General features: G+C 46.9%; 11 protein-coding genes across 11 annotated transcripts; 4 read left to right on the top strand and 7 right to left on the bottom strand.

Moving 5' to 3' along the window:
- Positions 1-462: 462 nt before the first annotated feature.
- Positions 463-1638, top strand: PGRI_023090 (uncharacterized protein; the record flags this gene model as incomplete). Its single annotated transcript, XM_040790022.1, has 1 exon — positions 463-1638. One exon carries the CDS (start codon positions 463-465, stop codon positions 1636-1638), a length of 1176 nt encoding a protein of 391 aa, XP_040646975.1.
- Positions 1639-2129: 491 nt separating this feature from the next.
- PGRI_023080 (guanylate kinase) lies at positions 2130-2762 on the top strand (the record flags this gene model as incomplete). Its single annotated transcript, XM_040790021.1, has 1 exon — positions 2130-2762. The coding sequence occupies one exon, from the start codon at positions 2130-2132 to the stop codon at positions 2760-2762; it is 633 nt and encodes a 210-aa protein (XP_040646974.1).
- A 344-nt stretch (positions 2763-3106) lies between these two features.
- Positions 3107-4640, bottom strand: PGRI_023070 (uncharacterized protein; the record flags this gene model as incomplete). Its single annotated transcript, XM_040790020.1, has 2 exons — positions 3107-4543; positions 4602-4640. The coding sequence occupies 2 exons, from the start codon at positions 4638-4640 to the stop codon at positions 3107-3109; spliced, it is 1476 nt and encodes a 491-aa protein (XP_040646973.1).
- A 708-nt stretch (positions 4641-5348) lies between these two features.
- PGRI_023060 (uncharacterized protein) lies at positions 5349-6815 on the top strand (the record flags this gene model as incomplete). The annotated part of the gene is made up of 7 exons (XM_040790019.1): positions 5349-5422; positions 5475-5677; positions 5726-6000; positions 6054-6120; positions 6174-6220; positions 6280-6452; positions 6515-6815. 7 exons carry the CDS (start codon positions 5349-5351, stop codon positions 6813-6815), a joined length of 1140 nt encoding a protein of 379 aa, XP_040646972.1.
- Positions 6816-7439: 624 nt separating this feature from the next.
- On the top strand, positions 7440-9471 carry dbp9 (ATP-dependent DNA/RNA helicase; the record flags this gene model as incomplete). Its single annotated transcript, XM_040790018.1, has 4 exons — positions 7440-7650; positions 7705-7781; positions 7850-8328; positions 8385-9471. The coding sequence occupies 4 exons, from the start codon at positions 7440-7442 to the stop codon at positions 9469-9471; spliced, it is 1854 nt and encodes a 617-aa protein (XP_040646971.1).
- A 592-nt stretch (positions 9472-10063) lies between these two features.
- On the bottom strand, positions 10064-13441 carry PGRI_023040 (Tetratricopeptide-like helical; the record flags this gene model as incomplete). Its single annotated transcript, XM_040790017.1, has 9 exons — positions 10064-10310; positions 10400-10579; positions 10641-11250; positions 11321-11508; positions 11565-12132; positions 12189-12755; positions 12810-13008; positions 13076-13346; positions 13395-13441. The coding sequence occupies 9 exons, from the start codon at positions 13439-13441 to the stop codon at positions 10064-10066; spliced, it is 2877 nt and encodes a 958-aa protein (XP_040646970.1).
- A 679-nt stretch (positions 13442-14120) lies between these two features.
- PGRI_023030 (uncharacterized protein) lies at positions 14121-15168 on the bottom strand (the record flags this gene model as incomplete). The annotated part of the gene is made up of 4 exons (XM_040790016.1): positions 14121-14224; positions 14288-14532; positions 14590-14783; positions 14836-15168. 4 exons carry the CDS (start codon positions 15166-15168, stop codon positions 14121-14123), a joined length of 876 nt encoding a protein of 291 aa, XP_040646969.1.
- A 1967-nt stretch (positions 15169-17135) lies between these two features.
- On the bottom strand, positions 17136-18260 carry PGRI_023020 (uncharacterized protein; the record flags this gene model as incomplete). Its single annotated transcript, XM_040790015.1, has 5 exons — positions 17136-17248; positions 17297-17467; positions 17529-17687; positions 17735-17831; positions 17880-18260. The coding sequence occupies 5 exons, from the start codon at positions 18258-18260 to the stop codon at positions 17136-17138; spliced, it is 921 nt and encodes a 306-aa protein (XP_040646968.1).
- A 563-nt stretch (positions 18261-18823) lies between these two features.
- On the bottom strand, positions 18824-20841 carry PGRI_023010 (Amidase; the record flags this gene model as incomplete). Its single annotated transcript, XM_040790014.1, has 10 exons — positions 18824-19002; positions 19054-19245; positions 19303-19422; positions 19470-19578; positions 19645-20040; positions 20092-20194; positions 20248-20264; positions 20321-20365; positions 20414-20515; positions 20596-20841. The coding sequence occupies 10 exons, from the start codon at positions 20839-20841 to the stop codon at positions 18824-18826; spliced, it is 1509 nt and encodes a 502-aa protein (XP_040646967.1).
- Positions 20842-24047: 3206 nt separating this feature from the next.
- PGRI_023000 (uncharacterized protein) lies at positions 24048-25640 on the bottom strand (the record flags this gene model as incomplete). Its single annotated transcript, XM_040790013.1, has 1 exon — positions 24048-25640. One exon carries the CDS (start codon positions 25638-25640, stop codon positions 24048-24050), a length of 1593 nt encoding a protein of 530 aa, XP_040646966.1.
- A 269-nt stretch (positions 25641-25909) lies between these two features.
- Positions 25910-27240, bottom strand: PGRI_022990 (tafazzin; the record flags this gene model as incomplete). The annotated part of the gene is made up of 3 exons (XM_040790012.1): positions 25910-26723; positions 26958-26976; positions 27042-27240. The coding sequence occupies 3 exons, from the start codon at positions 27238-27240 to the stop codon at positions 25910-25912; spliced, it is 1032 nt and encodes a 343-aa protein (XP_040646965.1).
- Between the last annotated feature and the right edge of the window lie 282 nt (positions 27241-27522).

Here is a 27522-nt window from a genome sequence, read left to right as displayed (position 1 = left end):
CATGTTTCAGATCTAAATAGAAGTTGTGATCTCCGTTTTATAGATCGACCCACGGGCCCAACTCTACCCACCCGTGTCCAGGTGGACCCATGTGGGGGATGATGTAAGCTCGTTTCCCGTGACAACCATCATGTAAACACAAGATCCCCAGCCTCTTCTCCAACCTCCTCAATTTTGTGCGAAATCAAGCTGAATATCTGGGTTGATAATTTTTTCATCTTATCTTTAATCTTCTACTGACACTCATCTAGACACCGCTTCATTTTTGCCCACATTCCACGCACTCTATACCCACATTCCAGTGTGTCAGGGATCCATCTCTATCTACATCTAGTGCTGATCATTTGCTTCAATGTATGTCCATATACCTGACCTTATATTCTCAAAATGCTCGAAATACTAATAATCTAATAGTGAGTCCAGTCCTGGGCCCGGTGCTCTTGACTACTCTAATACTGCATCATGCCTCCATTTTGGCGGAACGGGGACTCCTCCGACCTTCCAGCAGCGGCCGTTAACGGGCTCTATGTTCGCGATGTCAGCAATGAGAACACTGCTAATATCTTACCTGCCATCAACCTTAATGCACACCACCTCTTCCCACGAGCCGATTCAGAAGATTCCTCCAAGCCAAAATATGGCCAAGGCACGATTGACCCACACAGCATCAAGATGCAAGGCCTGATGGCTTTATTTGCCATTATTGGACTATTGTTTGCCGTAGGAGCAATCTGGTTCTTTTTCTGGGCCAAGAACGGCGGGTTCGTCTGGCGCAAGGGCGACTGGGATGACTACAAGTCCACTGTTCTACGACGGAAGGGACCCGACGGCAAGACTCTCAGTAACGCCACAGCGAGTACCAACCTCGGCGGCGGAAGTATTGTCGGCAAAGGCTACAACGACGATGGATATTCGTACACAGAAGGATCATATACCGACACAGCGACGACCGTTACAGAGGAGAAGTCACGGGGCAAGAGATTCAGAGAGTCCGCCAAAGAGAAGCTTCTCCGGCGAAACAAGCACGAGCAGTGGGAAGGCGCAGACGATGCCGACGTACGCGCCTACCGAGAAGAGAAACCCGCTCGCATTGGCGGCATGAACCGTGAAGCCGATGGAACCTATAACGGCAGCGACTACGATACCTCCGTCCCGCCCACCTCCTACCAACAGAGCGAGATGAGCCAATCTTATGATTTTGCTTACGAGCAGCCACGCCATGCCCGCCGCGATCCCTCGGGCTTTTCGTTCACTCAAGGCAGCGAAGATGTTATCAGCCAAGTAACCGAAGAGCCTCGTGTCCGCGACCCATCCACCCGCCGCCACAACCGCCGTCGTGAACGTCGCAGCGAGGTTAACCCAGCTGGCCCACCGTCCGCACCTTCATCTCGTACCAGCAGCCCCCGCAAGCAGCGCGAACGCCGCTCCGTGCCGCAGGGCCACTTCACTGAACCCCTGGATTTCTCATCAGCAGGCTCCCGGTCCGATTACCAATACTCCAACGTTGATACAGAAGACTCTGGTACCAAGAGCTACAAGCATCCAATTCCGGGCTTGACGAAGGGATACCGCCGTGATGGACGGAGTCGTCGTCGTGATAGTCTGAGTGATAGTGAGGGCGAGACACAGTACTCTTGAATTACGACTGCAGTTTGGGCTAGGGCTCGATGTACGAGGTACCGAAACTTGTATGGATTTTATTTTGAACTTTCGACAATACTTGGGTTTGGAATCAGCGTCTTTTTTACGGCATTTGCCGGTCCACTTATGGATATGGATATGGGAAATTGTTTGGGTCATGTACATAATGAACAGAATCACGATACGAATGGATAACATCTCGATACAATATAATATAGCTGTATACCTCCATGTTATTATAATACATAGCCATATTAAAATACTTAATCTAGTTCATTCTCTGGGTGGACTTGTCGCTTCCATGAGTCGGTGCGGTGAGCGGTAAGGAGGCACACACTTCGCTCTCACCATGTGTTTTCCTCAAATGACATCTTAACTCTGACATATGAATATATTCTGTATCTGGACATCATCCCTGACTTACAGTTGACTACCTACCCCGAATACCCAGTATCTATCGTCAGGCCAGGAACCCCCTTGTTGACGACATGGCTCCCTGTACGTCATTAGTTTCTACCTCCACACCATTGATTCTCACCCCAACAGCACCTCAGGATCGGCGGCCTATCGTCATCTCCGGCCCTTCAGGCGCAGGAAAAGGAACCCTTATCCAAAAACTCATTGATGCCCACCCAAACACATTCGAACTAACAGTCTCCCACACAACCCGGAAACCACGTCCCGGAGAAACAGACGGTATATCCTACCACTTTGTTTCCGTCGAGACATACAATACTCTCAAGTCCAATGGGGATCTGATAGAAGATGCAATGTACGCCGATAATTTCTACGGCACGAGTAAAGCAGCACTCGAAAAGATATTCAACAGACGGCTCATTCCGATTCTTGATATCGACATGGTTGGCGTGCAGCAGGTGACAATAAATCCCAAGTTTAAGGCTCGATATGTCTTTATTAAACCGCGGGATCTAGCTGTGCTTGAGCAGCGACTTAGAGGGCGAGGGACCGAGAGTGAGCTACATATTCAGGCTAGACTGAATCAAGCGAGGAGGGAACTTGAGTTTGCTGAGACTACGGGTGTTTTTGATCGAGTTATTGTTAATGATGATCTGGAGAAGGCTTATCTCGAGCTTGAGGGGTTTGTTTTTGGGTTAGAGTGAGGACTTGTCTAGCTGGGTTATAGTGAAGCTCATTGGCAATGCTTGCCTATACATGACTTAAGAAATTATTATTTACACCAGTAGTAAGACCTACTGTGTGCCATAAAAGATGCTGAGCAACTGTTAGCCAAAAGTGCTGTGTAACCGAGGCTTTATATGAGGGGAGTATTGCTGAGAGGAGTAGTCCAGATTAGGGCTGAGATACCATGACCGTGTATTATGTGCGATCATCAACATGTAGTCAAGAGGTAAATCAAGTTTTGATATATTGTTCTATTACTACAAAAAGATATCCAAGCTCAATGCTGTCTATGAACGTCTAATGCTGCCAAGGTATGTATGCACTACATAGCTGATTGACTCCTAATATGTTCCACACTGGCCGCTCCATCTTGAAACCAAAGCATCATCGCCATCTTGCTAATATTATCCGACCCCCAGCCCTTATTATCCAGATCTATCAGTTCAGGTGCAGACTTAAAGCGCATAATCTCAACTCTTGAGTGCCGCAACCGATGAAGAAGCCATCGATTCACGAAAGTGCCTTTGTTGATAGGATGTGGGTGCGCGGACGCAAAGAACGGTGATGAATCCTCAAATTCTGATGAGTGTAGTGGATCATTGTACGTCTGATCCTCTAGTATATTGAGCATGAAATTTTGTCTCATCTTCTCTTCGTTTTCTTCCTCCATCTGCGCAGAGCGATTAGAATGTTCCGGGTGCGACTCGATGTGATGGCGGGTTATTTTTAGCTCGGTCTCGATTTTATTCTTTTCATCTTCGTATCGAAGGAGGAAGTTGAGTGCCGCGCTATCGAGTGGGATACCAACTCGTTCGCGAAGCTCACGTTGGTCGACAAGGACTAGGTATTCCGTCTCTAGCTGTGACAGTCGTTCCGCGAGTATGCGCGCCTCGCCAATCATCGAGAGGTAGTCAGCCACTTGGGGCACCACCTGATCTCCATAGTCCGAGGTATAGTCTGCCGAGGAGGATTCGGGGTCCGAGTTCACTGGTTGGAGGTGTGCCAAGGAGCCGCCTTGGTTCTTGAAAATGGTGTGTAAACTTTCTAACCGTCTGTCGTAATCGTATTCCAGCTGCGCGAGTATTTCTTCCTGTCTTTGATACTCATTTTCAAGAATGAAATAAGACGATGTCACAGCTTGGAGGTCGTTGATAGTGTGATTAATAGCAGAAATATCCTCATGTACATGTTCGGCAGTTATGAGATTCAATTTGCTCCGTAATGCAACCCGCATATCATCTTCCTCATCACGTTTCTGTCGAAGTATATGCCGCATTTCCCGGATACGATAGCGCTTGGCTGACACATCTTCATGTGCACTTAATACTTCTCCTATAAGTTTTGCCACATTGGCGCTGGTGTGGGCCGGTTCAGGGGGCGGCGCAGGTACGCGATACCAGTTGGTTGGCTCATCTATTTCAGGGGAGTACTGAATCTGAAATGATGCGACGGATGACTCGGTGAAGGCATCATATTCATTCCGTTGTTGGAGATTTTGTGACCAGGGCTCGTTTTCGGTAGCTTCATCGCCATAATCGACCGTGTCTGGTCCGGTGTGGCCGAATATTGGCGCTGTTGATGTCGTTATTGGACCAAAGTCTCCGGGAATAAGTGATGATAATGGCAGAGTTTCCGATGCTACGGAACTCCATGCTCTAGCCCCCTTTTGCGACTCCGGCCGTGAAGTTGGAGCAAATGAAATGTTGGGAAGGCAGACTTCACTCCTATCGTTGGTATAGCCGTCTGCCGTGCACGGCGGCTACAAAGTAAGACGTGATGAGCCTCGAGTTTAATGCATATATTATAGATAAACTCACCCAGGATCCACATTCCGCTACCCCTGGCCAAGATGTCATTGTTAAAGCGTTTCACAATATCTCCCGGTCACATTTCGCAACGGAGATTATAGACCAACAGATTCGAATGTTGGTAGGGTTGAATAGTGAAGGAAAGGGGTTATTCCAAATAGAAGGGGATCTTTGTCCTTAAAGTCACACGATACTCTAGCGGGGCTGTCGAAGGCGCAGTTACTCTTTGGTGCCCAAAATGAAATCTCCAATGGCCGTTGTTCTGGAAATCTCGTGCATTGCATTAGTGCCCGCGCTTCACTTTTCGGTTGGTGACCGTGCCCTATCAACTTCTATGCCAAATTATTGTATGTCAGCCATAAATAATATACCTCATTTATTTAACTGGCTCATTGAAATCATACTTGTGGTCCATGATCATGTACTAGTTTCCGAAGCTGCTCTTTTGCGAGTGAGCGCTTCACAAAAAACCAACTTGATTCATGCCATACGCGCCATGCATATCATATCCAGATAACATTGATGTAAAACGGTCCGGGCCGCTAGGGTACAGGTACTTGACGAGTTCCTGGTGAGGAATATAGAACCCCCAAGGCCTATATTTTCTCTGAACTTTCTCTATTTCTTTGTCAGATATGTAAAAGTCATGGCTTCGGACTGGATACTTCATGCTGACAACAACCGATGGGTTCGGTCCATCTACAACCATTCTGGTAGGCATCACTGGATACATAAAGGATGATTTAGCTGACCAAAATGAAAGGGGAGTTTCTGTACGAGTGGGACTACCCAGGTGGCGCGATAAGTCCTGCGATATCAGGTCAAGCAAGGTTAGTTGTTCAATCCTGTATGAGAAGTGCAAGTAATTAACGCGGATAAAAGCATTGCGCCACGCCAGCGAAGCACATCCAGATCCGCATTTCCCAAGCAGGACGATCCACACGGGTATCGGCCATTTGTCCCAGGGCGAGGCCGCCATGCACGTCGCCGAGAGAATATGCGAGACAGTCAAGCTGAAGCATATACCAATCCCACAGATCTCGACCGATCCCCTACCACCGTATATCAACAGTTCGCCAATCATTGTATGCACGATGGCATATACCCAAGTTTAAGTACAGGGACAGTAGCAGATAACATTCCGCCTGAATGGAGTCCAGACATGCAGTATGAGGCGCGAAAAACAGCCGGTCGCCCAACCGGGTCGGATATATCCGACCGCAGCGAAGCCACCGCCTCATCAAGAAGTGATGCATCCATTGCTCCACGAGTCCACGTCAACGATCTGCAGGGATTGAGTCTCGGGGATTCAGCCTCGCATGTGGTACTACCCTATGGGGCCAGCAGTCACAGCCATCGCGATGACCCCATTCGGGGGGATGCCCAACGCAAGTATGACAGGGAGGTGGTCAGTAATATTCTTTACTTTCTCTTTGACTATTGGCTGATTTAAAAATTCAGCAAAAGTCATTGGAGCCAGCATACGTGATCCCCGGCAGTAACGGCGAACGTGGGACGCTGGATCCTCGTAAGCAATGGCCTCTTCATGCACACCCGAAATAAACTGACGATAATTCATAGGCTACAAGAGGCAGAGCGATCCTCGGAAGTTTTTCCGGGTTGGCAGGGTTCGTTCATCTATCAGATATTATTGTTAATCCCTTGCTAATAATTGATTATCATATAGGTCTTTTCCATGCTCTGGCATGAGAATGCAGGCTGGCATGGAACTGTACTCAGCGAGAGATTTCCTCGTCCATCATCAAGCCCTTTCATCAAGGGAAAGTATCAAGAGCCCATATACAGTAGTATCCGACGCATGGTAGTGGTCAAAGAGCAGAAGGGCTGCTGCTGGTGTGTGTACGTGTCCACATTCTCATCCAACGTTGGTTGCACTGCAACATACTAATCCTTCGTTTTAGACCCATCACTACTTATAGTGGGCAAGGCGTGGCCAAAGCTGGGATTGACCGAAGTAAACATGCTGTCATTCATATGCAAGGTGAGAGACCCCGGACTGTGCAGGGCGAGCCCCGAATGGCCAAACAGCCTTTGGAGGTTGATCCTGCCAGGCCTGATCAGAAGCTGGACTGCATGTCTCGAGTGAACTTTGGCAAGGTTTATACTGTTGAGCACAATATCAAAGTCCTTCCCGTGGGCAAAATCACTGAAGCGTCTCGGGCAAGATTCCTAGAATATGCTCAGAGTGAGTTTGTCAAATAGGAATGAAGCGCGCGAGGTATTGGGGGATTGTTTTATGTGAGGATTTCTTCGTTGTCAGTCTACATGGTGTATGGATGTGCTTCGGCAAGTTATCGTCTAATTCAGTTTTGTTGTTATTGTTCTCGCTCTTTTTGATTTTGTTAAGCAGGGCGATACGTTAGATGGTATGCAACAAGGTCTGAAGCTATTTGATTCAATAAACAGCAATTTTTGATATGAACGCTTATTCTTCGATTCCATACCATTTGTGTCCGATCTTGGCAAAGAAACGGCAGTCTATCAAAATTCTTATTTAGGGCATGATGTATGCCAAGTAACTGCTAATATATATTTTCGGCTTGGAGTAAGATGCCAAAAAAGTCTTGTCTATGGGTATCTGTAAATTATATTACAGAGGATAAATCAACAGTAAAACATTGAATGCATCATTCAACCATTATACTAGCGAATTCTCAAAGACTCACAGACTTTTGTCGCCCATGTGTAGTTCTATAAATGTAGTTTCCGCCTGAGGCAGAGAAGATTATGTCAACATAAAATATTCTAATTCACCGCCCGCAATAATCTCACCGCCCGACAAGATTTCCCAAAAAAGTTTCAACTTTCGCAGATTCGATCAAGCAAATGCCTAGCACAATCACAATGAAACGCAAATTGGACGCAAACGATGTCCCGTCGCCCGACGCTGCTGGGGCTGAGGAGCAAGAACTAGACTTTGAAGCCCTCAACCTCGATCCTCGATTGCGCCAGGCTCTGATCAAAGAAAAGTTCACCAAGCCCACTCTTGTACAGTCGAAGGCGATTCCGCTCGCCCTGGAAGGAAAGGATATTCTTGGTGAGATGAGCATCTTCAATCGATGAAACAAAACACAGTTGCTAACAGAAATAGCCCGTGCGAAAACTGGCTCTGGCAAAACCGCCGCCTATGTACTCCCAATCCTGCAAGCCATCCTCCAGAAGAAGACAGTTCGTTCCTTCTTTTCCTCCCTTTATTTATACTTTGTATGGAGAGTGATCTAACTGTGTACAAATAGGCCGATCCCTCCTCAAAAGCCACAACCGCTCTTATCCTTGTCCCCACCCGCGAGCTTGCAGAACAGGTCCAGAAAGTGATTACGTCTTTTGCCAGTTTCTGTGGAAAGGATATTCGGTCCGTCAACTTAACACAGAAGGTGTCTGACGAAGTTCAGCGCTCGATGCTGGCCGATTTCCCGGATATCATTGTGTCGACCCCTACCCGAGTTTACAGCAATGTTAACAACTCCGCTTTGTCGCTCGATAAAATCACCCATTTGGTTATCGATGAGGCGGATCTTGTCTTGTCATACGGATATGATGAGGAAATCAATGCCCTCTCCAAGGCCATCCCACGTGGAGCACAGACATTCTTGATGAGTGCTACTCTCACTTCAGAGGTGGATACATTGAAGGACTTATACTGCCGGAACCCTGTCATTCTTAAGCTTGAGGAGAAGGAAGAGAAGGGTGCTGGTGTCAGCCAGTTTGTCGTCCGGTAAGACAATATGCTACACCCATCATTTTAGCAGTTGCTAACTCAACTTGCAACAGATGCGCGGAAGAAGAGAAATTCCTTCTCACCTACGTTATCTTCAAACTACAGCTTATCAAGGGCAAGGTCATCATTTTCGTAGCAGATGTCGACCGGTGTTACCGTGTGAAGCTTTTCCTCGAACAGTTCGGTCTCAAGAGCTGTGTCCTCAACTCAGAACTGCCCATCAATTCGCGAATCCACGTTGTTGAAGAATTCAATAAGGGTGTCTACGATATCATTATCGCCGCCGACGAGCAAGAAGTACTGGGAGTGACCAAATCTAAGAAGTCGATCGAAGCCAAGGAGGAAGCTGAGGAGGAAGCAAAGGAAGAGATGGGAAGCAGTGAAGATGAAGAGGCAGTTGATGAGAGCGGAAACGGAAAGAAGGTGCAAACCAAGAAGCGCCGTAAGATGACCAGCAAAGAGAAGGATTACAGCATTGCTCGCGGTATCGATTTCCAAAATGTCGCCTGCGTCCTCAACTTCGACCTCCCCACCAGCTCCAAATCCTACACCCATCGCATCGGACGTACTGGCCGCGCTGGCAAAGCAGGAATGGCTCTCTCCTTCGTTATCCCCGCCGATCAGCACGGCAAGCACCGACCCACCTCAATTCCTAGCACAAAGAACGACGAAGCCTTGCTCGCCAAGATCATCAAGCGGCAAGCTAAGCTTGGCCACGAAGTCAAGCCCTATCACTTCGAGATGACGCAAGTGGACGCCTTCCGTTACCGTATGACAGATGCCCTGCGTTCCGTGACTAGACTCGCAGTGCAAGAAGCGCGAGGACGCGAGATTCGCCAGGAACTGATCAAGAGTGAAAAGCTCAAGCGCCATTTCGAGGAAAACCCTGAAGAGTTGCGGCAGCTGCGCCATGACGGCGAGCTGCGTGCCGCGCGTGTCCAGGCGCACCTCAAGCATGTGCCTGATTACCTGATGCCTGCTAAGGGACGCAAGGGTCTCTCGAAGGAGAGTGCTGGGTATGTTGGGTTCACGAAGACTAAGCAGAATCGCATCCGCAAGGCGAGAGATCGCAACCGTGCTCGTGGAAAGTCTGGTGGGAAGGTTGATCCCCTGAAGACTTTTAATCGTTCGAAAAAATAGTGACATAGTTTTAAAATCTGCGGGCGTTTTGTCCGGATACCATTGTATAGTCAGACATGAATAAAATAGGTTCAATTGCATTTCTTATTACATGTGTACGATGGGTTTTTCCCGCTCAGTGATGTTACATATTAAGTATAGAATATGAAGACCTGTGAAACGCCGACAATGACGACTTTTGACGCCAGAAATGCGTTCCTTTCCGTAACTTTGGATGTCCAACCTCTTCCCACTGCCCTGTCACACCACTGATCTACACCCACCTAGCACTGTCAAGCGCTGTGGTCTTTCTATAGGCGAGGCTCTCTACATCGGGACGATGATTTGGCCTCCAAGGAGATGATTAAACGTAGTGTCTCAATTGGAACGGAACCCAAGGTGGCGTCACGGGATTTCTGCTGTAGTGATCTCTCCCCGGGGCTGAACACATCAGAGCTCGTTCTATAGCTAACAAGAGAGAGGCTATGTTTTAGTATGCAGGAAAATTCCTATACTGGCAAAATCAACTATGTACAAATTGAAGCTGCGGGCATGCACGCATGTGGTCAGCTAGATAGTTGATTCTGGATGTGAGTATATCATTCACAATGATCTACCAGAATGCATGAAAATTCATCATGGCGTAGCTCAGATCACTATCAGGTAATTCATGGAATCGCTGTCCTTGGATCTCTCTTCGCATTGCTTCAGCTTCAACTTTCAGCCGCGTTGCTTCCAGTAAATCACCTTTCAGCTCAAGAGCCTCAGCTAGCTTTCGTTGAACACGGGCGACTTCTCCATTGTCGCCCTTGGATGGCTGTTTCAATTTCGTTATGACGAGAACCTTTTGAAGCATCAAGCTTGAAAGTAAAACTCATGGTCAGTACTGCTTGATAAAATTGTGCCAACAAGAGGCGGCGAGTGTAACCAAGGAAGAATGGGAGCTCACATTGCCTCATCAAATTCCCCGCGTTTCATTTTGATCATGGCTAATTTCATTCGTGTTGAATTTGTCGTTGGATGTGTTTCATTCTCACGATTGAATACCCCCAAGGCTCTCAGCCAATGCCGCTCCGCTTCGTCATATCTCCCTTGCGAGAATAAAGAATTTCCAACGTGATAATCGGCCCTAGACATGGTCTGTATCAGCAGAACGCAATTTCATCCTCATGTAGAAGGTAATATCCTACACTCCATCAAAATGACAACCCTCTCCCAGAAATGCGACTGCCCATTTGCGACTCTGTTCTGCATGTTCAATTGATTTGTCGTACTGCTGCAAAACTTGATAAGATGCTGCTAGGTTGATGTGCGGTATATGGAGGATCTTTGTGTAGATCTCAGGGCCGTTCAACGTGAAGATGTCAAGCGCCTTTTGATAGTAATCGATGGCCTTTTCACAGGCTCCCTCTTTCAAGTCCTGGATAATGATATTCGCATAGTTATTAAACCCATTTCCGACTTCTGGATGGCTGTCACCATAGATTCGTCGCATGATTGCTAAGCTCGGCGTCATATACTTGTAAGCCTCGTCGCAATGTGCCCTTTGACACTCCATTTCACCTCTTGAATTCGCAAGAAGAGCGTATGTTTCTCCTTCTTTGTCTTCGCAGAGACTCATCGCTACTTCCATGAGCTGGATCTCTTCTAGACACGCGCCAGACTCCATGAGGTACCTTGAAATTGTAAGCAGGGTAGATGATGTGCGGTTCATTTTCTTACCAGCCACATGAAGTAGAAAGCGATAAAAATGGATCAAATTCTCCTTTGCTTTTCGGCCGGAATTTGTAGTCCTGCCACCTGGTGCAGAGCATCAATACATGCTGTATGTACTTTTTGCATTCTTTCCAGTATGGTCGCATTGACTGACCCAAAATTAATTTTGGGAAAGCCTCATTGAGCAAGATCGAAGCCGCAACGAAGGAGTCATGCCGTCCATCCGCGTCCAGACAATTTCTGAATTCTTCCTGTATCAGCCTATGAACGAAAAGTAGGTTCTCAGCGGGATGTTTCCTGATTAAAGATGAGCTTAAGAGCTCATTGAGAGCCTCCGAAAGTCTGTCTCTGGGTCAGTATTACTTCGATCCAGATCCATTCAGGGTTGAAATGCATACTCCCAGTCATCAGAACAAAATTCCATGCCCTCTGGAAGTCTTGAGCTATCAGCTGGGTGAAATAATTCTTCGGGCAGCGCATCCGGACCGAGATGAGCAATGATGCCGAGCAAACGACTGGCGGGTGGAGTGAGATAATCAAATGTTGTCTTCCAGCAAGTTGCAAGAGACAGATTGTAGTACGATTTAACTCCCTGGACTTCCTTGTTCAGCTTATTGGAGTATTTCTCATACAGCTGTACAAACGCTGTTATGGAAGACTTCCGGAGGCGAATTTGTGAAGACATGATGACCAGGGCCAGTGCAAGACCTCCTAGGCGAGTTGCAAGTTGACTAGCTGCTTGAATTTCGGATTCGTCGTATGTATTTCTTGCAACATGCTGCAAAATTAGGTCCCTCCCGCTGCTGTTGTCGAATACTTCGATCTCCATACCACCGGCTGCCGGATCTATGCTCACAATGTCCTTGCGAGACGTGACAAGGGCTTTTCCCGAGTCTGCAGCGGGCCAGGCATTACGAAAGAGGTCCAAGTCCTCAACGTTATCAAATATGCAAAGCCATGTTCTATCTGGGGAGGACAATTTTAGTACCTAAAAACATTGTAAAAGAATGATCAAAACTTACTCGTACGCCTGAGCCACGCTAGCACTAGGATCTTATTTTGCTCGTTTGTTTCATCGTCATTAGCACCTTCTAGGTGCAGTAGTGAGGCAACATCACGGAAGCTTTGGGCCAGAGATTGCCCGGTCTCGCAGTTAAACCACAGAATTGCTTGGGTACCTGAGTCCTTCTGCTGGTATGCATATGCGAGGGCAATTTGTGTCTTGCCGATGCCTCCAGTTCCATAGAGAGCGAAGCTGCGAAAGGAGCCGGTTGATGTTGGATAGTCGAGATGTTTTGAAATTGTGTCGAGTTCTTGCCTTCGGCCGAAGAAATTAGCATTTCGCGCAACAGGAAGGTTGTTACAGGGGAAAATATCCGGTTCCCCATTTGCCAACCAAGCATGTGTCGCTGTTGAAGGAAGTAGCCCAAGACGATCCAACTCTTTCAACAAATCTGCTTGGGAGTATCCTTGAACCTGGGCCATAGCGTTCGCCTTCTCTTTGATTTGCTCAGTCCGCTTGCGAATACGTTTTAAGGTATTTTCGAATTGTTTCTCGACGTTGTGCCAGGAACGCTGTGCAGACGAGGCTAGAGCCATCAGGGTCTGTCAATACTTCAAAGAAGAGACCAGGACCACCTTACCTCGTCTGTTACGATTTAGAAAATGAATTGAATGTGCCCAAAACATGATGATCTCCACAAAAACATTCATCAGCTCGTCTCCTACTCTAGGGTTACTCCGCCAGATCTCGCCGTAAAGCTGGAATATTTCGAGATCATGTCCCAACTCTTGGAGCATCTCGATGGTTTGAGGGAGAAGGGTTTCAGTTCTACCGGCCGCCTTTATAACGTCAGATCAAATTTGCGAACACGCCCTGAGGGATACAAACACGAATTAACAAGCTCACCAGGCCCCATATTAACCCAATTTCTCGAGGAATAGGTGACAAGCACACCGTTAGCAGTGAGACAAAACTGCTGAGGGGAGAGAAAATTGGCGCCAACTTATGTAACAATGTAGGCTCAGTGGGTTGTGCAGTTGGCATCCGAATCATAGAAATATTCTGTTTACAGTCTTCAAATGTCTGGATACTTTTCAAATTTGCGCGCTCACTCTCGTTGAGTTTTTCTTCACAGATGGCGATCGCCTCCGCCCATTTCGTATGACAATAGTCTAATCTACACTTACTGTCAGCTGTATTTCCTACTCCTACTAGGAAGACTTACGGGGGGGTTCCATCGTCGGGACTAGCGGGAGTAGGTACCCCCAACATCCTGTGAATCCTGTGAAGAGTGAGTGAATGGTCTCAAGATATTTGATGGGTGAACAAGATATTTGTTGCAACAAGTAGACACTAGTAGCTTCACAAGGCACGAAAAAATGATAATTTCAGCAAGAAAAGCTCTATAACATCCTAGGCACGGCAATACGTAAGGCTTGGCATTTTTTTAGGTATCAGCTGAAAATCCAAGTAAAACAGGAAGATCATTGATACTTGTCAACTACGAGTAAGTGACCTTGTAACTAGGCGGTTTAGGAATGTGACTGAAAAGCAAATGGGTACCCAAAGTGGGGGAAGTACATAGTAGTACCCAATGGAGTACAGTGCTGAGGACAAGACATTACGTATTAAAACGGTAATTACGGACTGTTCTAAAACAGGTAAATACTTCCTACGTGTATACGGTATACCTATTAGTAGCTGGTTATATCATACAAATTTCTATAAACAGAGCTCATGTATCATCTTAGAATCACTCATAATGGACAGAACTATAACATGACTCGTAGACGAGGTCATTATCGTCTTTTGTCTTCTGTGCTTGTCCCGGTCCTTCCACAGGCCTCGGTGACTTTGTTAGATCTCTCCTTCTGATCACTCGGCTGAATCAAGCTCGCTCTCATGTTAACCCTCTTGACCTCCTATGTCCTGATACCTATGGTGCCATCAATTAATTGTCAATCGGAGTGAAAACAATCAGTCTGACTTCAATACTGCTCCGCAATGGTGCGTCCTTTCGAGCTTCGGGGTTCTTGAATGCCGCGTGGGGGCAAGCTAACCGCATCATTTAGTTCCACCCGAGAAAAGAACAAGAAACCATATTCATGGGTAACTCACTCATCCATTTGGATCCCTCAGTCTTGCACATAGAATCATAGTTAACGAAAAGAAGGAGTTCAGATGTGGTCTGATTCCGTAACCAGTACCAGCGCTGATCGGGATTGAATTGAACGTAATACATTTCAACCGCAAAATCCGGAGTGACACGATCCGTAGCCATTAAGTCCTTCGTGTCAACAGTCTGAGGGTCACATATGGCGAGTGGACAATCCTCAATTGGATTGTCTATGGTGCGCCAAACACTATGTATAGTCAGCCTCCAAAATAATTCTCGAAAGGAGCTGGAGACAATTACATACTTAATAATGCGAGCCCTAAACTTGTCGTTCATATACATCTCAGTTTCTTCCTTGGTCAGATGCCTTCGAATTCGGTTTGGTCCTCCTTCTACCGTATGATCAATGTGAGCAGGATATACAGGTGGTGCAGCTATGTTTCTGCCTCTTTCTTCATTTTCTTCATAAGCGGTGATCTCCAAGTCACTTCGCCGAAGCTATCAAGATAGTCAGTGGGTTTTCGTCATGCGTTTGAAATCATAGACCTACCCGATAGTCATAACAGACTACATGTGTCGCATTGCACTCCCTGGAAATGAGTTCGGTAATCTCATGGCAGTAAGGTTTGATATCCCCTTTTACAAGGTCGAGTGGAGATTTGGTCTGGTAGGTTAAGACTTGGAAGCCATTTTCCGCGAGAGAGAACGCGTCTAGGCCTTGTTCCCGAATATCTTCGATAGCAATCCCATCTCGTGACGAATACTCAAGATTTGTTTTACGAAAAACCTGCGAGGCTTCATTGTGCGGAATTTTTAAGAAATATGGTTTCTCTTCGTCGTAGAGAGGTAGAGATTTTATAAACGTGAGGGTAGCGGAAATCATCTTGGGGGAACGTAGTCGCAGTCAGAAAGGTGGGCATCCCCAATATCTTATACTAGTGGGTACATGCTGCCCAGCACCCATTCTAGACCCGCTCTTTAGAAGAGGGGGACAAGCTTCCAATCTTTGGTTTGCTGAGAAATAATACTTGGTTGACTACACGCAATCTCCATGAAGGCAAATATCGAAATGATGAGCTTTGAAGCCATGAAATATTTCAACTCATATCTACACCACAGGCCCTCTTAACCCCTCAGTAAAACTACCGTCGCCTTTCCGTTTTACATAAATAGTAGAAAGGATAAGTTTCAAGTCGAACATTTAGCCACCAAGACCATGCTCGTCCTTTTCTGCCTTGAGACGTATGACAGTCTGCGAGCCATTCCCCGTCAAAAACGGCACAACCTCGGGTTCGGCGAGGAAAGCCCTCCAAGGTTGAACCTTGGCAGGAGCCTTCTTGATAGCCTCGCCTGACTTCAGCTCTTTGGTATCTTGATCCATTTGTATCGAAAATCTTCAAATAAAGTCAATTAACATTTTTAGATACTGGAAGATATACGTAAGAATATTGTTTTACCTTTCGATATGTCAATGTTGATCCAGATATGATAATTGGAGAATTTTCAGAACGAAACAGATTGCAAATAACTGTCTTGAGCCTGGAAAATGGGTTTGATCCTTCTCAAAGCCAACAGGCCTCAATATACATACCCCTCAGGGGCGGTCTAACCGCGGGCTGATTCCGATTCACCCGGGTGATTTTGTAACTACGTATTGAAGAGGGGAACGCTCAAGGCTATGTACACTCTGGCACACGGGTTGATTCAGCATCCGTAATTCCACGTTGTAGCTACCAAGACATGTTCAGGATTCTTAGACTTGCGTCCAAAGAGCGAATTCAGAGAGATATAGGGGTGTGTATTCTCTATCTATATCTCCTCCGCTGATTATATAACCGCCAACAACAGCACAGAAGAAACACGTAAGGACAATATAGGGCAGTACATGAGGAGAGAGCTGTTCCCCATTACAGTATGTAACTATCAGCAGTATGATGCTCATCACAGAGGATATCAGTTAAATTTTAATTGGCCAACTCATATGATATCACAGTGGTTTTTTTACTGGCTATTCATGCAAGAGGCTTATGCATCGGTAGATACTATTCTCGGGGAGGGCGGGGGGGATATGCGGCTCCTGTAGCTCCAATTAGAGCTGATCCGCTTTAGTCCCGGAATACTTGATCATCTGCCCATCTTCCTTCTTCCAGCGGTATGCGTCAATAAATACAACATACCATCCTTTTGCAGGAAGAGGGGCAAATATGCAGCCCGTTACGCATAGCTCTCGTGTCTAATCTGCCATATTCCCGAGGCATTTGACCACCCCCATTTCTAGCGGTACGGAGTATGCATATATACATCAGTAAATACGAAGAGTGGGGAACTTTGCGGTTTGCTTCCCTTAACGCCACTTAGAACTTGTCTGCCGTATACCAGGGGTCCTTGGTAATCTGGTCATCATTTGGCACTACCAATTCAGCAGATACTCTCTTGCTACAGCATATGAATATTGATTGCTCAGACCTCATACTAGTCATGTAGTCATTCATCAAGATGTGGGTGGTACGAGTGAGGAAAGAGCCTGTGGGAGCTCATCACAGTAATCCCAGGTGTAATAATGAAATTTCACAAAAAAAAAAAAGAAAAGAAAAGAAAAGAAAAGAAAAGAAAACATTTCATTTTAATACATTACAAACGAGGGTGTAATGGTCAACGTAGAGGTATTACAGAAACATTGAATGTGAGAAACAGTATTTGGTATCTCAAAGAGGGGCTCAAAGAAAGCGCAATCCGTAAAGGTCTTTGATTTGAGCATGAAAAATTGCTTCGGATGCAATTCCATTCAAGTAGCTAGCCAAGTTGGCTCAGAATAAGTCATTCATTATCAACCACATTCATAACAATCTTCTATGCAGATACATCTGAGGTTGGCGAGAAGAGAAGGATTCTTAGTTCAATACTCTCTCGTGTATATACTGAGTTTGGGAGCGTTGGGTTTTTTGCCGATGTATGTGGGCAATCTGCCGATAGTTAGTCTCACCCTTCATTTTGAGCTAATGGGAACATACATGGGGCGCCATTCCCCGGGTCACTGTCGTAGCTCATGAAAATAGTAGCCTCATTAGGCTTCTGGTGATCAATTCTGTACCAGCGGTAATGCTTTCTCGGCTTGAGCATGTAGACCTCGCCAACGTACTCGCTTAAGACCCGGTCGACAGCGACCAAGTCGTCTGGCTGGACTGTAGAGAAATCGCAACAAATCAAGTCCCAGTCTTCGACAGTTTCAAAAGGTCTCCACACACTGTGGTGGAATTTGTCTTGTCAGCGTAGTTGGGACTGGCGAAGAAGTTGGTACTTGCTTCACAACTCGCATTCTCCAGTCTCTGTTCAGATATTTCTCAGCCTCTTCGTTTGTCAAATGTCGCTTTGTGCGTCTTGCTGCCCCGATTGGGGTGAGATCTATGAATGTTAGGTCAATGAACACAAGTTACTAGGTCTTGATGGACAACCAATATGCGCGGCCTCTGCCGGAGTATCTGGATGTTCAGCTGTTCCCACTGTGATATTTCGATCAGTCGGTTTGCTGGAGGTACTCGATCGAAACTTTTGCCTCTGTTAGTAAATATGGATAGAAACTTGTAGACTACATACCCGGCAGTCATAACAGAGGGCAAAGGAAGCACCAAGAAGCTGTTTGATAAGAATCGTGATACTTTCAATGTACTCTTGCTTTTGATTCTCTGAGCCACGAATATCTAGTTTTATCACATCTTCTGGGACTTGGATGAACTGAAAGCCGTGCTTGGAAATCAGTAACTTGCGCTCTTCTCGCCGGAGGTCTGATACGGGTATATCATGGAGCATCCTATACTGAATATTTGTACGTGAAGGTTCAAGTTCCTTTGAAAGAGGACCAGAGAAATGATATGGCTTTGTATGGTCATATTCTGCAAGATCATCCAGGAAATTGAGGTTGATACGAGACGTTGGAGCAGCTGGAAAAAGTGAGCGGACAGCCATTTTCAAATCCATTTGAGAGGAATGATAAATTAGGGAAACACTGGGGGAAATGGATTTTTTTTAAGTTTCATAAGCACAGAGGGGTAATCCTCCGTACAGTTTTCAAATTAGTTCAAGTTTCATTCCAATTCTCACATTATCCATATTCATGCTCACCCAAAATCTAATTTGATTTATGATGTATCCTGTTGTAAACAGGGAACAAAAGGCATGGGGTAAATATTTGACCGAAGAAATTTCCTAAATTAGAATCTAGAATGGAACGCGGCAAGAACGTATATTGCACAGGGTAGTCCCATTTAGGAATCCCCTTGACCCCTGGGGCCACCACCGAAAGGTACATTTTACACCATAAACCCTAAGCCCTTATGTATGCATATTTTTATACATAATCGCTTCTCCCAGTTGCCCTCGGTGTCAACCACGGCCTCGAGCCTGTGACTACAGGACCATCAATAATAAGATAATCATTATAACCAAACAAGAGTTACACTATGGCGACACACATTCTTTACCAAGGCCCATTACCTACCACCTACCACCATAGCCCTTATATCCCTAGGACCATGGGGAATCTACCCTTCCAAAACTAACTCATCCAGTGCTGGCGGGTGACGTTCAGGGAAGGTAGCCTCCCATGCACTCTGGGCTTGAATTAAAAGAGCTTCCTGATGTGCTTTGGCGACAATCTGCATTCCAAAGGGTCTTCCGTTGAAATCCAGATACCCTAGGGGCAATGTTGCACCGGGATATCCTAAATAATCGTCAGAAGAGTTAAGAGACTTGGCATGCTACGATAACTAACCTGCTGCGCCGGAAATTTGAAACAGTAGTCCATCTCCTGGACCCATGAGGATATCCACACCATTCTCCTCAAGCGCTTTGTCAATACCTCGACGGCCGCAAGCATCTCTAGCAAAGTTGACAAGCTTATGATATTCATCATCCGACATGTTCGCACTGAGGGCTCTAATTAACCCGGCCTGGTTATCGGCACCTATAACAGTTAGTGAGGTGGTGCTGGTGTGCTGGTTTATAAAAACGAGAAGCTTACTAGGTGGAAGCTCCTGCTCGGCATGTTCCTTGTTGAACTCAATAAGATCTTCGAGAGTCTGGATTTTAGAGTCGTCAATGCTAGCAAGATATTCTCTGAGAAGGGAGCTGAAAGTTGAATCTATGGACCTATTAGCGTGACCCTTAATGAGGTGGAGGATTACCTACCGAACGCTTTCCAAACGTCCATCTTGCCGTCTTCTGTAGATTCTTCTATCGATATCAAGGTCACGGGCTTGACTTCCTTGGCGATAGTCTTGAGTTTTTCGTAGGCAGACTGCCAATCTCGTAGCTGAAGGAAATATGAGCTGCGGCTCCACAGTTGCGAGGGCTCCACACTTACCATTTGATCCGTTGCTTGTTTTTCATACTTTTCAACCTTGTGCGGGAACAACCACTTCTCCGGTTCTACAACACCGACCCTAATATCTCCCCAAGATCCAGTAACAGCGGATCGATAACCGCCTTCAGGTATATTATTTTTTTCTGAGTCCACAAGAACATCGAGAAGATCTGCAAGATCCTGGACTGATTTGGCCATTGGGCCAGCAGAGTCGGCTTCGTGAGTCACTGGGATAATCCCATCTTGCGAAATGAGCTTGACTGTGGGTTTGATTGTATAAAGAGCTGCTCTATCACTTGGCATGATGAGGGATCCCATGGTTTCGGTGCCGATCGAGATAGGACAAAAGCCAGCTGCGACCGAGACAGCAGAGCCCGAGGAAGAGCCACCGGGGTTCTATGGAGCAGTCAGAAAATATTTTCCCATGAGTAAAAACTTTGAATTTACGCTGTGACCACCACTAGTATCATCTTCGAGGAAACCGCCTCGGGCATATGGGGACTGAGTCTGGCCACCTACGGCAGACCAGCCAGAATCGGCCAAGTCGGATCTTGGTGAAAAAATTAACTATCATCCTGTTTCTTGACAATGTCATATACAAACCTGTACCAAGCCCATTCCTATGAAAGTGAGAAAGAGGCAACCACAGAATCATATACTGAGGGTGACCACTTACCGAAAGGTTGGCCTTGCCTAGGATGATTGCACCGGCAGCTACAAGCTTTAGAACAATCAGTAGTCAATCCTTGGATACAGGAATTCGACGTACTCGATCAATGAGAGACGCGTTCTTCCGTGGTTTTGAGCCGACGAGCGCGAGACTGCCACACGTGGTTGGAAGCCCTAATTCTGGGCCTGTCGCGATGTTATCCTGGAACTCTCGTCAGGCTGCATGAAATGTGCGCAAAATTTGCGGAGCAATTGCTTCTAGTTCAGAGGGTATATACTCACCTTGACGAGGATTGGGATTCCATGAAGAGGTCCACGGACAGAGCCACTGGCACGCTCGCTATCGAGCTCGCTGGCTCGCTGGTAGAGCAGATCTTCGGGAGTGGTAGCAATAACAGCCTTTAGGTACCCATTATATCGTTCTATTTGGCTCAAATATTGCTGGACAATGTCCTTGCTGGTAATGGAACCGTTGTTTAGTCTCTCCTGGAGAGATGCCGCTGTCGCTGTTAAAGGGTTGAAAGACATAGTCAGGCGTGAAAAGTGCGAAGAAAGGGAAGATTGAAACCGAAATTGGGATGGCTGCAAAGTAATACAGGAATGTACTGGTGAAGCCAGAAGGAAAAGCTGTGAAGAGCAGAATCGCATTGGAATTATGGTTTATACCACTCGTACCACTAGGTACGTAACATGGAATAGTGGAGGAAGCTAATGATAAGTGGGGGGAGCACGCAAGTCCCCCAGAAATGCCAAGCTTAAGGCTCAAACTGAAAAATACCGCTCTCAATTTTCACGCCTGTATGTAAACAGTTGTATATTGACTGTATTAAGTGCATGCACGTTACAGATTTTATATATTAAATACACATGTATTTGCATGTGATGATAAATTGACAACTTTTACGCTAAAAGCAAACTGCAGCAAGCCACTCTCTAAAAGAGACTCGCTATTCAGTCAAGTCGTAATCTTTGTTTGCCCTTTACAGCTTCTTGCTTTGCTATAATTTCGAGCCGCCGCTGCCTAGATGGAAAGAGGGGCTTTTAATAGATGTGGCCCCCTTTGTCTCTAATTGGAGTGAAATGCATGACTAGACCGCCTCACTTCTGTAACCCCTGGTATAGGCTGAGGGGTATCTTACGTACTTCATATACACAGTCTCTTTGATTGATTGCTTTTTCCTATGTAGCTATATTCGGAAATATTGATGGCTAATCATGGTGGTATGGATATACCCTTCCTAGGCCTTAGCACATAAGTAATTCAGAGCCAATTTAGCAATTTCCTTTATTCATAGTCATGGTCACCCTTGTCCTGAGCCTACAGGATGTATGGCATAATATACTTGCGCGGCTGCCAAACCCGTCTGAATCAACGAAAGCAAGATGCCGAACCCACCAATAATCACGACCGCCCAGAACGTCCACCACTGGTATGAGTTGCGCGTGTCTCGCCAAATCATGCGAAGTGAATTCGGGTTTTGTCGTAGAAGGTGGTCCTGTAAAGTAGATAATCGTGAAGCAAAGATTGGAAAGTCGGTTATCATGCTGTACGAGTCCCGTGGATGAGAAATGCGTGAGACGACGCCGCATAGCTGGCTAATTTCGGGGTCTATAGACCCAAATTTGCGCAGGCGCCGTAGCTCTTTCCGTTTGAAGAAACGCCGTGAGGAGGATGAATCACCGAAAACTAACTGGTACGATAATCGGATCTCCTTAAAAAAAGCGTTACGAGTAAAACCCGTCGGACGACTAAACTCGTCATAGTATTCATCGAGTAATCTGCTAGCGTCAGATGCAGTCGATATAATGAATCTAAGAAATCGATCCTACTTACCTGGATAGTGCGACAGATTGATGGTGATGGACTTGGCAAAAAGAAGGAAGACGGAACATGAAAAGCTTTTTGGCCTCTAAGTCAAAATGAAGATGCGAGCTGATATTGTCAATCCATTCGATCTGAATCCCACCGAGATTTGAAAGAGTTGCCGCGTTGAGTAAAGACACATAAAGAGAGTCGGCAAAGAAGACGGCGCCTGCCGTCCTAGATATGATCGGATCATTCTTGACCGGTAGGAGAGGACCAAATTCTTGAAGAAACTCACAAAGTGGAGTCTCGGCCCTGTCAGACGGTAGAGCGTGGACAATTGATGAGCATTGGGCATTGTCCAGGTATAGATTTTCAAAGTCTGGTTGAAAGCTTGAGGAGTAAAGCATTGTCATCCACGAAACGCAGCTGAAGACAAAGGTGCGGGCTCTATTTCTGAGAGGCGGCTGCAAGGCATCCGAACTCAAGTGTTGGTGACTCGGGTCACTCAACAACTGCACCGCATCATCAAGGCTTAAATGATGCTCTGTTCCCATGATTTTACCCAGCCGGGTGAGCAACAAGAAACATTCTGTCGTGAGACTCTCTGCTGAAGAATGAGAATTTCCAGAATATTGGCCTCGGACAAGCAGATCTGAAAGCTCGCTCGTAGGGTAGCGACGGACTTGTTGCCGTACATATTCAAGCCATGAGCGTTGATGAGAGGATAATTGCTCGTCGCTATCGACCTTGACCCCTGTAACAGCTTGAAGAAATTGTAGTTCCTGGGGTGTCGTTGCAACAACGGAGCTTGATCTCTCTACTATCACTTAGACCTTTCTGTCAGAATCATTCGTCAAACTCAACCTCAGGGAATTTCTTGAAATCTTTACCTGAGTCAAGTTGAGTGTCTTGGACTGCATTTGTGATATTTGAGATCGACCTGAGATAGCCCAGTGAGGTTATTGGCCTCTTCAACTGGGCAAGCATTTGGAGTGAATAAGGTGGTTGCAATCTCGACTTCTGTGTTTATTCTAGATTAGCGATTCATCCTACGGGCCATTACTTGGCAGATGTGATCTATATACATACCTCGTACTAAGTTAGAAAGGCTCCGCCACAGACAGCAGACAGTCTTACAGTTCGCATAAGTAAGCTAGCCTAAAATGGTTAGCTAAGTGTAGAGAGTATCCAGTGGTTTCTCAGCCGTACTTATGTATTTTACAGAACTTTAAACCTATGAGGAGCGTGATCGGTCGCTTTGGAAACTTATTGGTATTTTTGGTAGGTAACAGGCATCGTATTCAACAATAGGATAACTTCAAAGTTATTAATGTATTATTGTCTGAGGTCATCTGACCTGTCCTGTTTGCTCCCAGCTATCTAGTCATCTCTGTAGTCTCGCTCTCCTTCTCCTTTACACAATACAAGATTTCCAGAGAGCATACCAACTTGTAGTCTCCTAGATTTTCCACATGGTAAAGAGCACTAGTTTCAACACTATCCTCAGAAAAATGAGGAGACTAGTGAATTGAAAGGGATTGGCTCGCGATGCCACTGCGAGCTGGATCACCCCAGTGGTTCTACCCCTATGCACCTGCCATTCAAAGGGAAGAGCAAGAACTAGCTGGGCAATCGATCGAGCGGCATTTCCTGTAAAATGAAAGGGGCAGTGCGTCGGGCTGAAAGCCAAGGCACAGGGGTCGGTGGGGGCTAGAGGGAAAGAAAGGGGACAGCGATGAGTGCACGATAGAGGAATCGAAGGGAGGAGAGGAAGGAGAAAAGTGATCGACAGAGTGAGGTCGGGTCTTTCATGTCAAATCTATGGAGGAAGAGGACGGTGTATTGGGGCGCTAGGGCAGAAACGGCAAAACCGACTACATCCAGTAAATCACAGGTCTCAATATTACATTGTGCATATAGCAGATTTTCATAAGTAAACTGAGAAGTCCTGCCCATCCGGCAATCTGACCATCTCAGGTTCAACGTCTTGTAGCCCTGACCCCAGCTCGATTTCGAGCCATTTCCTCCCCCTCCTTATTTGCCGAATGTGCTTCAGTACATCACGCGCATTTTGGAGGTGATTTTCAAGGATAGAAGACTCCGACGAGTCATGAGACTTCGAATACAGAAAGCCAGTGCCGATCCCAAGCCATTCGACATCTCTCCAAGATCTGTTCCACTCCGGGCCAACAGTATCAGGGCTTTGTGGAAACCCATCCGGGTCTTTTCCAACCCATTTCAAGGCTGGTAGCCAATCACCGCAGCCCTCAAGATCCAGCCATTTCAGGCAGTAGGTCGAACGAGAGAGCTGGCGAAGGATAGTTGCAGATTCCGCCCAGTTGTCGTCAAGGGCGTCTGGGGTCAAGAAGCGGGCCACTTGGCCGCGAATGCGAGCGGTCGCAGCGCGTGGATTTCGGCACGGTATAGGCCAATGCGCAAGCGAGAGATGAGTGAGGGTTGGCAAATGCGCTAGAAGATTGAGAAGAGCGGTCCAATTCGCAGCACTAGGAGTCGGGTGTGCCAGGGATAAAGCACGGAGTTCGGGGAAGCGTAGGGTCTGGGTGATGGCCTTGGGTATGGGCGGAGCTGGCAAATGATCAAGTATAGCCTCCGCAGTGCCGTTGTGAACATGTTCGTCCCATGAATTTGGGACATCCTCCCCTATTTCGTGACCTGAGACACCCACAGCTGGATCTGGCGAGACCATCATCTCGTGTGTGAGCTGCTTTAAAGTTATCCAGTTTCCCAGCGCATTTCCCAGATCCAACCGCGCTATTTTGGAGTCCGCGTCAACAACCCTCGACTCGTTGAAATCTGGGTTCTGCTCGCCAATTTGATCCTGATCTTGCCGGGTCAAGAAAAGCGGCTTCAGCCCCTTCATGTGCCCTGCGAGAGGCGAACCTCTTGCGTAGACAGCAATGTAACTCAAAAGCAATTCCTTGATATGATTTGGAAGATGGGACAGAAAAGGTCCATCATATTCAACATGCCAACTCCAGTTCAAAGCCATGGATTTCAGCATCAAATGTACCAGGCTCCTCTGGTCCGGAAACCGCGGCCCCCGAAGGCGGCTTAGCCGGTGTATTTCCTCCCCTAAATCTCCCAACATCCGCCTATGCGATCCCTGGTCTCCCAATTCATTATTCCCAGAGAGCCAACTCGCAGGGGCCGGGGGCCCAACAGTTGGTCGAAATGGACGAACCCCGAATACCGTGCGATGAACGCCGGGGCGAGGTCGCGGCGGCGGCGGCGCGGGGAGTTCGAGTACATCCCGAAGAGCGGGATGGACTGAACGTGGAGCCACAAATGAGCGCTGTGGAACTTGAGAGCTTGAGGAATCATCATCGGAAGCACTAGGCGTCTGTGTACGGCGGAGGTGACTGATCAGGTCGTTGACTGACGTCGCTGACGCGGATCCCTGCACCCCAGACCCGCCATGTTGACGAGACCCAGATAATGCAAGTCTATGATGTGCAGAGTTGGCTGGCTTTGCGTAAAATCGCTGGCGCTTTTTGGGCATCGGTCGAGCTGCAGGTTTGGCCAACCTTGTGAGTGCCTCCGGGAAGCTGTCCCGCCTTTATCGCTTATCGCCCCCACATTTGATCCAATACAATAGTCACCGCCCTGGTACTGCCAGATCTTTACCTTTTGTAGCACAAAAGGTTGGCATTTAGGGCTGAAAGGGATAGACAACAAGAAGAAAAACTAGTAGAAAGTGTACCAGTGCCCATATCTCACTGTTGCTCATAATCAAATCTATAACATGTTGTACAATATGTGCATACGGGCTCAGATATCCCGAACCCACGAATCGTCCTTCATATGGCCCTCACGCTTGGGACCCTCCTCCAGCCAGGTCTCGACCAAGCCCTCCTTCGGGTCTTCATCAGGCAATCCACGCGATCGGCGAACGTCCAATACAAGGTTCCTAATCTTCAAGGTGACCTCTTTGCGCAGCTCGATAGCTTCCTTGTCGTTCAACAGCTCATCACTTAGCACCCCCAGAGGCATATCTCGGGAATCGGGGTGGCTCTTCTCGACCCTAGCTTTCAATTTCTGCCATCGAGATCTCATTTCCCCAAATACAACTTCCGATTCTACCTTGGAGCCGAAGGTAACGCTAACATTTTTGCCAGGCCGAGGAAGGAATCGCGGGAATTCCCGACTCTCGTGCATGACATCGTCGAAGCCTTCAATCCACATCGGAACCACATCAGGACACTCTTTGGGCTCTAAGATGAGTCGCGCGATTCCCCACTTGAAATAGCGCATGGTCTTTCGCGGTGACTGGTGAATCTTGCCTTCGGGGAAGATATGGACCCACGAATTCGAGTTACAGGAATATGCGGTAGGCGCCAGGTGCGAGTCCTTGCCATCGGTTGTGTAGGCAACTTGGAGGTCAGAAAAGGGATCCACACAGACATTATGCCAGCTCCAGCGTTGACGTTCAGGTACGGCGCGGTGGTGGTCAAGGGGGAAAGGACCCTTCGATAACAAGCGAATAGCCTCGGTCATAGCGGGTTGAGCTAGGCCACCAAATGTAGAATGCGCGGAACGGTGAGTGGGCAGCACCTGTCCCATGGTAAAGAAGAGCGACAGTGGTCTGCGATTACAATCAGCACAACAATCCATAGAAGGATTCCAGTAAACTTGTAAATATGTACCTCGTTTGGTAACAAATATCGTAGCTTCCAAAAGACCACCGCTTATTCCAAAATCGCGGAGGCAAAATCCCCCATAGTAATGGGTCATCCATTCTGGTATCCCGGCGCAATGTCAGCCATCTTCACATTTGGAGTATGGATTGTTTCGATCCGAGGCTGTTAGAGGCACGTACACGCTAATGTGATTAGAGACTATTTTCAAATAAATCAATTAGCAACTGTATCAGTCGAATGAACGTTGTTGTGTCCCGGCATACCTGTAATCAATCCTCGTGTCCGTTGCGAAACGTCACGTCGAGAGTCTAACAGCTCCGTGAATGCCTCTTTCCCGTGGCATTCTGCGTGACAGAAAACCGAAAGGAAACCGCGACATAGACCCGCCACTCCCCACATTGTTGTGTTGGATAAAGCCCTCCAAGGGAGGGACGGGGCCTCTGCAGTTGCGCTCGAGTCCATGATGGATGGTATAAAGCTGCTATGCGCAATCCATGAACAAGAAAACGCTTTACACAAGCTAATGATAGCTTGGAAAGGAGTATGTTCTCCGAAGAGCAGACGTAATTGACTCAAGTGTAGTTGTAGAAAATTATTGCGTCCCTGGAAATCGACAGATTACGGAAATCACATGATTTTGGTTGGGGTAACCATTCACAGTGAATCAACAGAGGCCAGCCTTACCACTTTTCAATAATATAAACTGCATAGTAATGAGCCAGTATGAACAATTAAGCTTATTGT

The sequence above is a fragment of the Penicillium griseofulvum genome (assembly GCF_001561935.1).
Source record: "Penicillium griseofulvum strain PG3 chromosome Unknown contig_80, whole genome shotgun sequence".
Taxonomy (NCBI): Eukaryota; Fungi; Ascomycota; class Eurotiomycetes; order Eurotiales; family Aspergillaceae; genus Penicillium; species Penicillium griseofulvum.
Note: the sequence above shows the minus strand (reverse complement) of the source record. Positions and strands in the feature narration are given on the sequence as shown.